The sequence below is a fragment of the Drosophila subpulchrella genome, chromosome 2R (assembly GCF_014743375.2).
Source record: "Drosophila subpulchrella strain 33 F10 #4 breed RU33 chromosome 2R, RU_Dsub_v1.1 Primary Assembly, whole genome shotgun sequence".
NCBI classification, from domain to species: domain Eukaryota; kingdom Metazoa; phylum Arthropoda; class Insecta; order Diptera; family Drosophilidae; genus Drosophila; species Drosophila subpulchrella.
The window spans coordinates 18226056-18240538 of NC_050611.1; the positions used below are offsets into that span (position 1 = coordinate 18226056).

Here is a 14483-nt window from a genome sequence, read left to right on the forward strand (position 1 = left end):
CATGTTTTGCATAGGTAATGGCATGCAAGGGGACAACTTTCAGTCCTTTCAGAGTCGAATATGTGTGCGTGACGAGGGTTTTACCTTCATAGGTAGTACGTACCTCCATTTTACGCACATCATGGCCAACTAATATATTCTCTTCCAAGTTTGTAACGCCAACCTTGCCTATTTTTAGAAAACTAAATAAACAACTGGTAAGCAAAGGTAATCCCATTTATCTAAAGGTGGTATACATTTTAAAGATACAAAATGCTAATAACTATAATGGATATAAAAGGCCGTTAGACCTTTAAGGCAGTAATAAGATTTATGTAAGTGAACCAATATAATAATAACAAATAGGTACGTATATATTTTCGTTTATTAGCCATCTTTTAATACCAAGAGTCCAGCTTTAATCTAAAATAAGAGATCCATCACTTTGAATTTAGCTGATAAAATAGCATTACCAAATTACACAAAAAACAAGAACGGAAGCTACCTTTAGAAAGACGGAATTGGAATACCCTAATATATCTTAAAAATTAAGAAGATACCAAAATGATATCAATAAAAAAATGTCAATAAAATAGTACAACCCATGGGGTTTAGAAAAGCTTACCTCTTTTTTTAGATCCTTTACACCTCTAACCAAGTTAATAATACCCTCTGCAGAGTATGAAAAACCACCACAAATAGAACTGTCCTGCTTCAGCTTTTTTAATGAATTTTCGAGCAAGGTCTTGCGAATTGATTTAATTCCTCTGGTGCCTTCCTTTCTACCTTTTTTCTTGCTGATTCGTGCGCTTTTTTATCGCAGTCACTGTGGCGGACTGGGAGCGAGTCTCAGTTTCGTTTTCGTTTTCGGTATCTTGTTTGTTGCTTAATTGGAAGGAAATTAAAAAATAAACAAGCTGCGCCAAGAGCAAATACTACACGCTGGCGATTACCTGGACAGCACCACCGTTTCAGGGTGGCTGAATATATATATATATATTTACACCCCCACCTGCCAAAAGAGGCCCACCGGCTGTTTGGAATTTAATTTTCTTTTCCCCCCCAACCCCCGCAGAAAGAGCGTTAATTTTATCTTGGAAATAGATTTGCAGGTTGTTTGTTATTTTAGGACCTGCTTGCGTAAGAATTTCTTGCGCCCCGAAAAACTTTACAACTGCCTCGGCTGGCCTCAGTATTTGCCTTGAATTAATTAAAACCCATCAATGCCCTGCCAATTGGCAGCAGCCGTACAAGGAGGACCATGAGCAATTGGCTAATTGAAGCGAATTGCTGGAATGGGGAATATTCTTGTGCCGAACACACATATCAGTGCGCACACACGTGGGGGCCAAAACAACAAATTGAAATTCAGGGCAACAGTTGAGCCAAGCAAACAGAATTTGGCCATTGATGAGACGCCAGTCGGGAGACCAAGTTTCGGCTTGCCCCTGGCCATGGAAAGTGTCCCCCAGTTTAGTGGTGCGTGTCCCAAAACTGGGTTTGCCTTTGGCTTCGGGTTGCCTGCCCAGGATACCGCAGCCACACTGGGGAAAATTATGTTTTTAAATGGAATATATTTCCATTCAATGATTTTTAAAGGTTGGTCATCATTATTTTTAAACAGAAATAAAGAACACATAGGGTTACATTTAATACTCGCATGGTAAACTAATTAAGTATCATATTATATATATTATTATCATATTAAAAAACTCTTTAAAAAAATTGAAAAAAGATCGAGATAGCGCCTAAAATTACTCTGGGTAGGAACGAGACAGTAGTTCCGCATATACATACATAGATAAAATGGGTACTTAATACCATTTAAGTGGTCATCATATTTTATCAATTATTTTCTTCCTATCTAAAAACGATAATGATCTAGTCAGAATTATAAGAAATTTTTTTATAATATGAAAAGATACATTTATAAATCGAATTAGGTTCTATTTATAAATATATCCCATGTGAAATCTATTCAATTTGTTCTTTATTTACTCTGCATACTGTTCGTGTGGCGGCAGATAATAGGCAAAGCAATCTGCTATGCTTGTAGCATGGGAACCTACTAACTGGTGTTATATATACATGAAAAGTCAGTCTAGTCACATATACTTAGTCATACATTTATTTATTTTAGATAAGTACTTGATTTAAAATTGAAAAAATTCCGTATATTTTATTTTATTACAAGAAAAGCTCTCTATGTACCTTCTAATGTATAATTTTGGTAGCTAACATTTTGCTAACTGTACACCGGCATAACTAATAAGACACTTATTATGCGATGGCGGTCTGGTAACGTTAGACCAAGTTTAACGATATCACGTACATACGTTAACTAACGCTAACTACGTCGTTAAGTGGGGGTACGAGAGAGCTGGTGCCTTTGCCAGTGTTTGTGGAGGGACACGCGCCGAAACCAGGACACGGATACGGTTAGGGATAGGGATACGGGTATACGGGTCTACGGGATGCCGGAGAGTCGGAGCAACGAAGTCGGTGGCATTCACTAATCAAGCTCGCCAGCTATATGGCTTTCCCGCTGTGAGCGAGCGGAAAATTTACATTTTCAATGTCCCCGGGTCGCGGGCACTCAGGTGGAGTCGGGTCCTTTATGGCGCCTGGGACCTGGTTGTTGCTGTAATAATCAGGATCACGTCGCCAAACATGAGGCTTAGTTAAATGCCGCTAATTAGGGCCTTTTGTGCGCATTCCTGGCCGGGCTATTAAAAACTGAGCTAACCATAAAAGCCAACCGTTAATCAGCTGCACATACCTCAACAAAAAAAAAATAAAACCAAAAACAAAGGGGGCCATAAAAACACTCGTAAGGAAAAGTTATTGGCCAACTCTGGAAAATCACGTTTGGAGCGCGAGGATTTGTAATTATGTTTGGGTCACTGCCAGTTGAACTCGCAAGCCAATCCTGTTGCCAAAAGAATCTATTTCGATTGAGAATTGCCAGAGACAGAAAACAATAAACATAAACGCAATATTTTATATTTCCGCAACAAGAAACAGCGGGAAATTGTCAGCGAGCACATGAGACTAGTCAGCAAAAGTTTAGTTGGCGGATGGAAAAGTGGTGGGGAAAATGTCCAGACCCTGCCAAATGGCCAATTCCATCGAAGTTGGCTTTGGCTTTGACTTTAAGCCTTGCCCGGCACTTTGTAGCTCATGAATAATCCTTTTCAGCTTAATCGACTAACCTTACCAGGGGCTTAAAATCAGTTTGAAAATCCAAATAAATATGCAAATTCCGCCAGGGGCCAGAAAAGGTGTCCCAAAAGGTACATTAGACCCCCCGAAACCCCGAATCTACCTTCGCACTCTGCAAAATGTTTTTGTCACCTACGCAATCGATTAAGCGATAAGGTGGATACAATGAGAACTCACAAAGAGCGGCAGACAAAGCGCTTTCAAATTGAATTTATACGGCTTGTTTAACGCCGCTTAAGTTAACAAATATATATATAGAAATTTATATGGACGTATACGCCGATGAATACACATAAATTAAAGCCGGATTTCAGCGCAATGTTTACATTGTCCGCCAAAAAGCAGACCGACCCATTGTTCTGGGCGAACAAAAGGAATGTTTCAGCTTAAAGCTTATAACAAACTATCAAACTGGAATTAAACACGCACCAACATTAACACACACGCACCCACAGGACCAGCTAATTATGCAAATGTGTTTGATTGCGAAAACGGTGCGCCAAAATGTAGGCAACACTTTACGAAAGGCTGCTTTGAATGCCAAACAAAAAGTAGAGGAGCCATAAAGTGGACTGGCTTGACTGCTTTTTACCCTATTCTACGCAGGTGAATTGGAAACGGAATGGGATATTAAAATATTTTAGTGGGTACTTAAAAGCAGTTCTTGAAAACATCTAGTCTAGAAGTAATAGGGAGTTAAATGAAAATATGGGTGGATATCAATATTTACTTATGGCACGGACTGTACTTATCGCTTTTAAAATACCAATAATCTTTACCACAAGATTTTGAAATGTCTTCGCGAAGAATATTTGGTCATTCTTTGTTTTCAATGACCCAGCATAAGAATATAGGAAAACGCGAATTCTTCAGGAAAGTGCAAACTAAAGAATTCGCTTTTGTGATATTTGTTTATTTTTTCCTTTGCTAATAAAATACAACCATGAATTAAAAGAGTGCACAAAAATAAACCTTTCCGCATGTTTAAAAAGTGGTTTATCTATTTTACGTCATATTAAGATTTATGGGTATTTAAAAATAAATCTTTTATTGATTTATTGTATTTGCATACATGATATATTTTCCACACTTAAAATCAGCAATGTTAGTAAAATTCATTTGAGTGAATAGTGCATCGTAAACAAATTTAAAACATGTTTAATAATTCTGTCATGTCCTCTCTCCATTTCCACACAGCATATACCCTTTTCGACTTGCCAAGTGGCGGGTGGAAAAACAACAAAATTAGCATAATTATGCAATCTACGAGCGCCTCACACACATTTCGCCGGCTAATTCCAAATAGAAAACTTTTCAGCAGCAAACCGAAGCTGGTGGAAAAGAAAAAAATTTATTGCCCGGCGCTCAACTTTTGGTCAGCAAAGCTGACTGAAAACATTTGCATAAAAACAAACGTAACGGCTCGAAATCAAATGAAAGCGAAACTTTCAACGGTAAAAGAAAATAAAACAGAAAATTTAATACGAAAATACAACAAACAAAATGTGGTACAAAATTATTTAGAAATCTGTTAAGTAAGTATTACTGTTTCTTTTTCAAATCATTGAGAACACGGGCGATCTCGTCTTTTAGGGCCACGGCACGACTGGCCAACATTTTGGCCAAAACAGCATGCTTTTCGGCCATCTCCAAGGCCTCCTTGTCGCGGCTGCTCACTTCGCCGGTTTTTCCAGCAGATCTCTGGGCCAAATTGTTGGCTGCCTCCACGGCTTTGGAGGCCTCGGCCAGGGCTCCTTGGGCCTGTCTTTGAGCCGAAGTATAGGCCTGTTCCAGGGCCTCAAGACGTTCCTCCTTCTTCCTCTTCAAGTCTTCTAGGGTATTTGTGGCTTCTGTTAGTAGAGAAGCAGCTCCCGAGGCCATGCTGAACACCTGCTTAGCCATATCCTTGGGAGACTTCTTAGCCTCATCTACATCTTCGGTTTTGGGTTTGGCTGATATCTCCAGCTTGGGATAGATGGTAATTGGTTTATCGTCTTCGGGTTTTATGGCTTCCTCGATTATAACAGGCACCTCTTTTTCCTTGAGCTCTTTCTTTTCGTTCTCCTTGGCCAGCAATTCTGCAAGTTGTTTGGGATCTGTGTAGACAGGACCCACTTCGTCTGCCCCTTCAATCCTAGCTCTCTGATCCTTTTTAGCAGCCTTCGAATCCGTTAGCTGCATGCCCAATATGGGTTTTTGATCTGAACCCTGAGTTATCTCTGTCAGCGAGGCCTTTTCCTTGGGTTTACCAGGTTCACCTGATTTCTTTTCTTCCTTCTTGGCCAAATCTTCGCTGCACTTGGCTATGTTTATAAAGACCTGCTCCTGCTCCTGGGATTTCTCTAGACCACCTTCGTTGTCCTTATCGAATTTGCAGTCTTTTTCCTCTTTCTGTTTTTCCTTGCAGGGATCTTCATCTTCTTCGCAGGCGCCTTCTTCGTCCTTTGGCTTGCAAGGATCTGGTTTGCAGATAGATTCCTCCTCTTTGGGCTTGCAAGGATCAGGCTTTGGTTTGCAAGGATCAGGCTCACAGATAAGTTCCTCTTCCTTTGGCTTACAAGGATCGGGCTCGCAGATGGCCTCCTCTTTAGTTTTACAAGGATCAGGCTCGCAGATTGGCTCTTCTTTGGGTTCACAGGATTGCCTGCTCTTCTGGTATTCCCTGTATTCTTCTGCCTCTCTTAATTGACGCTTTCTTTCTAGAGCCCTGGCTATCTCCCTGGTTCTTTCTTCCTGGGCATCGCAGGGATCTGCCTCGATGGATAGATTGGCATGTCTGGCCTTAACCTCCGGATTGGCTTCTTCCTCTTCGCTGCGTATTATGGTCTGGTTACATATATTTGGACCGGATTCGCGTTCTTTAATACTATCAAGGGACTTTGTGGGTGTGGTTGGGGATGTGGATGTGGATGTGGGAGTTACCGACTTGCCAGAAGCTTCGGCACGGGCTGCCTTAGCGGCTTCGGCTTTCTTCTGAACATTCTTTGCCATGCCCGAGAGTTTCTCCTTGAGACTATTGAACAATACAATGGCTTTAGCCACCAATTCTTTGGCCATTCCACTGGCCTTTTCTGCCAATTGAGTGGTGTCTATAGCCGGTTCCGAGGGTTTCTTCGGAGCCACAGCTGCTGGAGTCTTAGAATCTTCGGAAGCCTTTTCTGATGGTTTCTCCGGGGATGGTTTCTTTGGCGGCTCCGGTTCCTGGTCATGGTGCAAGGCTGCTGCTGCCTCTGGATCCGAAGGACCTGGCATTTGCTCCTCGGGAGTGTGGGGCCAGAAAGTGGGCTTGTTGATGAAATCCGGTGCCAAATGAGGACGGGCAAAGCAAAATTCCTCCATGGTCATTTGGTCGTAGGACTGCATGGCCTTTACGCTCTCTAGATTTTCCGTAAGCTTCTTGATTCTTTCATTCGATTCAGCCTTATAGGCTGCTATAGCCTTCTTCACCGCTTCCGCTTCCTCATCCACTCTTTCGAAGTAGCGCTTGTGATCCACCATAGCATGTCGATTCTCGAAAACGGAGTGAAGTTTATCATACTTGGTCTCGTAACCCTTCACCCAATCCACAAACTCTTCGCGAACATTCTGGCGGTAGTACTCCCAGTCGATTGGCGGCAGCGATTCTGGGTACTTGCGAACACGACTGGGGAAGATGTGTTATGATATGGTATGTATGGGAATGTGTGTTATATGATATGTTATGTTATCCTATATGTTATCCTATAAAACCATCAATTACTGATAAAAGCTTAACATGGATCAACCGAATGATTCGAAAAAAGAAAAAGAATCATACGAATCCTTATTTATAAGTTTCGAAATATTCAAAGATGTTTCTAATTTCCTCTTTATATAAGTCTAGCCCCTGAAGAATTCGCGGTTCTCTTTCCTTTTCTTTGTCTTAAAAATACCAACGCATTAATATAAGAACCGTGAATTATTCGGAGGAGGATGGTCTAACAATACAAAAAGTGAAATTTGATTAAACAATGATAAACTGGTGTTTTATAAAAAGTAAACTTATTAAGTTTTCCAAAAATCAGACCCCTTTTCAAGCATATTCTTCAAATTTATCTATTTAATTGACGTTCCATGGTTTCCTTTATCTGGTGACCCTGGTCACCCCTCCCGTTTGTGTAACCCCCATCTTACTCCTTGTACTCCTCGTGCTTCTTGGCAAACATTTGGAACATCTTCAGCTGGTTCGGAGGAACCTGCTTCATCAGATCGGCCAGTTGGACAACCTGGCAGCTTGTCTTCTGGGCCCCACCATTACCCTTGATGCAGTTCACCAGTTTCTCCCACATCCTTCGACTTCCTCAGCTTTCTGGGTTGAATTTTTCGATATATGTATGTACAGGTGTTCACATTGGCCTCCAGTCTGTTCTATAACTTATACAAATGTGGGGGGTTGTGTGTGTGATGAAAACTGCCAAGGAGCCAACTGAGAGCCATTAAAAGTGAAAATTCCAAAAGGCTATAAAAAAAACAGGGGGGAAAGAGAAATCGAGATTTCAATTTATAGCCCGAAATTGCATATTCATGCAGTTTCAATTAAATCAGAGTCAGTCGCAGCGACAGCTAAGCAAGTGGGTTTGACTAACTGACAATAAAATCGAAAATTAATTCCGAGCCAGCAGGCTGCTCAAGGAAAGTTAAATGTAATTGCATGGAGGGGGGTTTTTGATGGTAAAATCAGGTGGGTAAACTGAGGGGTAAATGTAAAATCACACCCTTAGAAATGCGTGTGTGTTGGGATCCCAAAGTCTGAGAATGCTCCAAAGTGACAAACGCAATTTATAACGCAACGAAAATGGGCTAATGTCAATTCTCCAGGTAATTGTCGGCGCTCTCTCTCTCTCTGTTTCTCTAGAGAAATATGATGAGAGAGAGGCAGGACCAACCATCCCTTTTGAAATCCCAGGATATGTTTCTTGAAACGTTTTGGAAACCAAGCGAAACAAGCGCCTGCGCTCTGCAAATGCCTTGCTGTCATTTTGACAGTTGTGAAAACCCTCTCACCCCCGAAAAGGTCCTTTTGCCAAAGGACTCAAACAGCTGCCTCTCTCCCGCAGGACGAAACGAAATGGAAGCGAAACAGTGAGAGAGAGAGCGAGAGTTTGTCTGCTCCGTTTGTCAGCAAATTTCGAGCGTCTGTAAATTTTAAGGCCAATTTTTCTGTGTTTTTGCCTTTAAAAATATTCAAAACTCAAGTGAGACTTAATATTTATCCATCTAAATAGTGAGACATGGTTGTGATTACGTTTGAATCCCTTGATAAGCCCAAATAAACCCGGAATTAACTTATCTGTGTTCGTGTTCCTTTTCGCGTGTTTGTGTGTACCATACAAAAGTGTGTTTACATTTTTTCTATTCGTCCTAACCAAGAACTAAACAATAGAATACATGGTTTAACAACGATTTTCATGAGGATTGACAGAGTTATTTAATAAAGTAAGTTGGTTATGTGATTTAAGGTGGTACTTTGTTATTATATAGTTAAAAATATATCGAGAATCCTGCCTGTATGTGATTGTTTGGAAGTGTATGTATATGTACACAAACACATGTATGTACACAAGTATGGGGGAAAAGGACATACCTGTGCAAGCTGGGCCAAGGATTTCATGTGGGCTGTCCTGAATTTCCTGAAGAAAAGAAAATAAATACACAAAATCCCGAATTTTATAAGCAATAAAAACATTAAATGTAATACAGAATCAAAACAAATAAAAAGGTTTAAACGGCTGATACAATTAAAATGGAATATCATTCTTGTTTGAATTTTAAATGATTTAAAATTATTTTTACTTTAAGAATATAAATATAATTTCTAAAAGGTACTTTAAATTAATTACATACTTAGAAAAGCAGGTAAATTTTTTTTAAAATTTAAAAAGCAATATAAATAACTAAAATAAATATTCAAAATGATGATGATCTTAGAAATTTACCTGTTAGGCCATAAAATCCTAGCTTTAATCGAGTTCAAAACCCTTTAATCAAGCTCGAAGCCCATAAATCAAATCCCCAAAAAAGTAATCACATAAACAAAGTAAGGCCAAAATAATAGCCAGCCGCCCAGTGGTCATGGAAACATTCACCCACTTTTCGGCTCAAAATTATTTCAAAACTTAATGAAACTCATCAAAATTCCCTCGGACCGAAATGAAATTCTGCAAATGAACTAATTGACTCGAATGATACTTTACAACTTGGCCGGGGCTTAGTCCGGATCCCAACTCTTAACCCCACGAAGAAAATAGAGTTTTGCGGCAAGCGGCGAATAATGTGGAAAAATAAATTTCCAAAGCTCGCCGGCTGATGGCTTAGAATTTTAATGTAATTTATTTTTGGTAGTACCAAAAAGGGGAATGTGCAGAAGGCAGAAAACCAAACGGAGGAGACCAGAAACAAATAAAGTATGGACTAACATAAAAATTTATATGCAGCGTAATGGCAAAATATATATGTATATACAGGCTGCCATAGGCCATGTCGGTGCTTTGTTAAGCCCTTCTTCGGGGCTTTCCCCGCTCTTATCCCTTCTGCTGGGCAAACTTTTAAAGTGTGCAATTTAAATGAAAATTTCCCGAGCTGAGGCCCGCATTTTCCCCGTAGAGCGTGTCAAGCCACGCAGGCTGACTAGCAAGTAGTTACGTACACCCGAACACACCCAAAACTACTTATTTATGAAGGGGCTAGGGGTTAGGGGGACTAGGCACGGTGTAGGTTGGGTTAGGTTCGTTCCCCCACGCCCCTTTTCCAGTGTGCCAAGTGATTTTATGCTAATATTATGGGTCATTGGGATTTGCGCAGAGCAAAGTGCTTGTTAAACATTTCATTAGACTTAGTGTAAATACCCGCGGTTAACAGGACCTCGTAAAACCTTGCCAATCCGCCAGTGCCAAAACCACCACCCCCACCCCCCCAAAAAGAACCTCATACTCGACCCCCCTTTTGTTCAGCCCCTGTATGTGGGTGTGTGGTCGGTGGCCCAAAAGTTTCCTTTTGAAATTGAAAGTGTTGATGGGAGCCACTGAGCCGCGTCTTGGGTCATATGCCAGCATATGGTGCCTATTTACAGTCCGTTTCGGTAGTGAAATTCCGCTCGATTTAATCAATCATAGGGAGAATAATGTATTCCACCGTAAAATGGATAAATATAACTTTTTGGTATCCATATGGATAATAATAATCACACTAGGTTGGGGTTAATTTAAAAATAAATAATATTTAGATATATCGTTTTAGTTAGGTAAGCTATTTTAACATGATGAGTATCTTATTTATTAAGTAAACAATTTGTAAGCCTCGTGAATGCTTACCATTAAAGTTTTTAATATTCGAACTTATTCAACATTATTGAAAAAATTGTTTTATTCATATTATTTGAAGTATAAAGATATTAAATATATAATAATAAATATATTATTATTTAAAAGTGTATCATTATTTTACATCGCAACAGCTGTAAATGTAATTTAAATATTAGCAATATTTAAATTCAAAACAAGGATCTATAAAATATGTAAGCCTTGGACTTTTATTGGTCTTTTCATAGTATTCCCGCCAAATTTATGACCCGCACTGTACACCTAACCCTAGCCCGTCCACGACCCCTTGTGTATGCGTAATTATTCAGCAGCTGCTGTCAGTCTAAAATAAAAGTGAATTTCACCAACCAAATATTATACAAACTCAAAATGAGCGAAAAGCTGAAAGGTCCTTTGCAGAAGCCGCCCGAAAAATGACTTTCGTTTTAATGCCAAAATCATGTCAGACCCAGATGTGACCACATTACATATTGCACTACTTAGAATACATATATATTTTTGCCGTTGGCGTTGGCGTTCTTTATTGGATTCGTGTCCACATGCGGCTGACAGAATGAGTTTTTGATCAACTGGCGACGTCAGTCAAAATTTTTGCAATTAGTTATTGATGATTCCGGGGAATCTCGGAGCCAGAGCGTAGCCATGAATGAAATATGGGCATTGTGGCACTTTAAAGCGTTAAATGCTCCTTTTTGTTTGGCGCCGAGGCGGCTGTTGCCGGCGGCAATAATTGGAAAAATTTCCATTTGTCCTTTTTGCCCTTGTCCGTCCGTTGTCATGGCCAAACTGGACCAAGGATCAAGGATTCCTGGCCAGAAGCGGCGGACAAACGAGACCGTAGGCGCATTTGCCATCTGTCACTCTGGCACTCGTGATGAATGTGTTTGACGTGTGGCAGAGGGCACAGGACTCGGGGCACGCCCCCCAATCGAGGCCTTCGCCTTTGGCGGCGCCTTTCCGCAGTTTTCCACCCGTTTTCCGACCTCCAGAGCTCCAGACCCCCTCACTTTTCCATCGTCATCTCACTGCCACACCGCATGACGTTGCATACTTTGCGGCGCGAGCGCCAGTGAATAATGTGCGTCGGAACTGCCGCCTGTCGATGGTGGAAATCTTAATGGCAAATTGCGCAGATGTATCTATATACCTGCTATATGAGTAATTACACAGAGCGGAAATGCGAGAACTAAGCATTATACTCTTGCAGTTACCAAAGAATTTTTGTATCGTAGAGAATAAAGGGTTGTTCAATGAACAATGTCCATGTATTTCATTGGAGTTTTTCATCCAATTTAATAGCAGTTCCATAAATAACTAACCAATTGCCCCATTTATAAAAATATCATTAAATTTTAGTGTTTAACGACCGTTTTCTCAATCCTCTGTTAAAGTTATAGCCTGTTATTTGTCAGAAAAAGCTAACATAAAGTTAAATTCTTGGAAAAACATATTCAGTCAGTTTCGTTCGATGTTTCGACCAATTTAACTAGAGCATTGTCTCTCGTTAAGAGTTATCAATTAGTTAAAATCTAACAAGACATTGAGAAAATTCATTTTTGAAACAGAAATTTAACCTACTGACAAAACCCTTCATGACATTGAGATATCCACCCTTAAAATGTTAGATAAAGTTCTATAAAATTAATAGTTTAAAAATAACTTAACCCTAAACTTCCTATTTATCATGCAATACACTCAAAAAAGGTTGGCTTTCTCTAACTAACTTTATTTGACAGTCAACTGCACTCTACCTCATCAAAGCGATTCCTATTTCAAAGCTCATTATTAATTGATTATTATGTTTTTCCCAACCATTTCAGATCCAATTTGAAGACAGAACTCGACCAACTCGAAACAAAAGTGTTGCCACAATGAGCAGGGTACAATGGCTTCTGCTCGGCAGTTGCCTCATGCTAATTTCACAAATACAGGCAGTCACCGAGGAACTTTCACCAGGTGAGTTTTTCAACAAACAACAAAAAAAAGCAAGAATATTTCAATGTTTCCGTTTAACTGAGGGGCTGATTGAACCAGCCTTGCCGTCTGGGCCCAAGTTGAACAGTCTCTTGCATTATGCAAAAAGAAATTGCAGCACGAATGTTGCATGCAGATGAACAGTAGGTCAAAACAACAGACCCACTACTACATATATATTTACACTGTGAAAAATGGCAGATAATAGAAGGAATATGTTGGAATAGGATTTGGAATACGATAGAATGCGAGGGTAACATTGAATCCATATAACTGATTTTAAATTTAATTATTAACTTTCTCTAAGTATTAAAAAAATATTTTTCAAAATATTTAAGTTAATATTATAAAAAAGTCTTTTCTATGTGACTTAGGAAAGTCTGAACCTTTTAAAAAACAAAACCAGTTACGAGCTCAGATTTTTCGATCTGTAAATAAGAATGTTTCCACATAACTGATTTTATATATGAATATTTGCTTCCACTAAGTATAAAAAATTTTTTTTTTCGAAATGTTTATAACTAATATTATAAAAAAGTCTATTCTATGAATATTAGGAAAGTTGTGACCTTTTAAAAAAACAAAACCAGTTACGAATTCAGATATTTCGATCTATAAATCCAACTGCTTACTCCCCACTTTAATCCACATTTTCCCTCAGTGGACCTCCTTCATTCATTTGGTCCTACGATTCCTGTGTGTCGATCTATAATGCAAATTTATGCGCTCCTCAACTTGGGCAACTCAATCAGCGCACTAGTTGCTGGGATTATAAATAAACAATGGACAAGTCGGACGGCCCTTCGATGGAACTGCAAGTACACAAGTACGGTCTTCCCTGGCAGCATGAACATCAATTTTAATTATGCAAATGTCCGACTTTGACTTCGACTTGGCCAACCCAAGCCAAACCAACCCGAACCAACCCAAATCAGAGACAACCAATCCAATTGGCTTAGAGCTCATTATAACTGCATTAGCATTAGGCAAAAGTGTCAGTTGTTGTTGGCCAGCAACTCCATTATGAGTGGGAGTCCCTTCGAAATAACCAAAAAAAAAAAAAAACAAAAATAATAAACGAACGACAGAGAGAAATTTTCAATTTCCCCGTGGCCCAGTGGAAATCCTCCTGCAAATGATGATGAATGTGCCCTGGCTGTGACCCAAATAAATTTGTCAATTTATCATTTGCCTAAAATAAGATGACATTGGTCTGGCTCTGTCATTGGATTTATGTGCCCCAACCTCGCAAGAGTTTTCCAGGCAACAATTGTGTGTGGATCTAGATCCGAATCAGAATCAGAATCGGTATCTGGAGATGCAGATGAAGGCTTTCAAGTATTTGAAAATTTTCCTCACTCAGAGGGCTCCTTGCATCAACAATAACAGCCCAACTTGCCATGTATGTGAGTGGGGATAAGTGTCGGCTTATGCTTCTTGTTAAACAATAATAATTGCAAATCAAGTTAGGTTCCTTCTGGTCTGGCACTTGATATTTTGTGGTTTTTGGTTTTGATTTGAATGGAGCCAACTTGCTCTGAACCCAAAGCTAATCGAATCACAAGCACACACACGCGCACACACACTCCGAACTCTGAGCTCTGAACTTTCGCATTTTGTTTAGGTTTTCGGCAAGCACTTTTTGTCTTCGCCAGCAAAGGCTTAGAACTCTCCTTAACAAGCTGACAACTTGAAGTTCTACACCTTTGTCTTCGACTCACAACCAAAAAACCCACACACACTCCAAACACACAGAAAACTGAACAATGAAAGTTGCGTTAAAAGTTCGTAGGGCTCCTTTGGCTCGGAAGTTTTGCGGTTATCTATCAAATTAGTAAATAACTCACTTGACTGCATTAATATTACTTTGCCTGCCCAGCATTTGTGGAATTTTTTACTCCTTATTAATGATCTATTACAAAGCGAACCGCAACGAGCAAATACTTAAGATTATTTGCCTGCAAAAAGAGG

At 39.7% G+C, this 14483-nt stretch overlaps 2 protein-coding genes across 2 annotated transcripts in view; one reads left to right on the forward strand and one right to left on the reverse strand.

The window, feature by feature from the left end:
- Positions 1 to 4647: 4647 nt before the first annotated feature.
- On the reverse strand, positions 4648 to 7625 carry LOC119550460 (proteoglycan 4). Its single transcript, XM_037859144.1, has 2 exons — positions 7354 to 7625; positions 4648 to 6844 (listed from the first exon to the last, which is right to left on the reverse strand). The coding sequence occupies exons 1-2, from the start codon at positions 7506 to 7508 to the stop codon at positions 4744 to 4746; spliced, it is 2256 nt and encodes a 751-aa protein (XP_037715072.1). The 5' UTR covers positions 7509 to 7625; the 3' UTR covers positions 4648 to 4743.
- A 709-nt stretch (positions 7626 to 8334) lies between these two features.
- The window catches only part of LOC119550700 (semaphorin-2A), a 42086-nt gene continuing 35937 nt past the window's right edge, over positions 8335 to 14483 (forward strand). The window contains exons 1-2 of the mRNA XM_037859576.1: positions 8335 to 8655; positions 12359 to 12494. Coding sequence (XP_037715504.1) covers positions 12410 to 12494 — 85 coding nt within the window. The 5' untranslated portion in view covers positions 8335 to 8655; positions 12359 to 12409. The remainder of the gene's footprint in view (positions 8656 to 12358; positions 12495 to 14483) is intronic.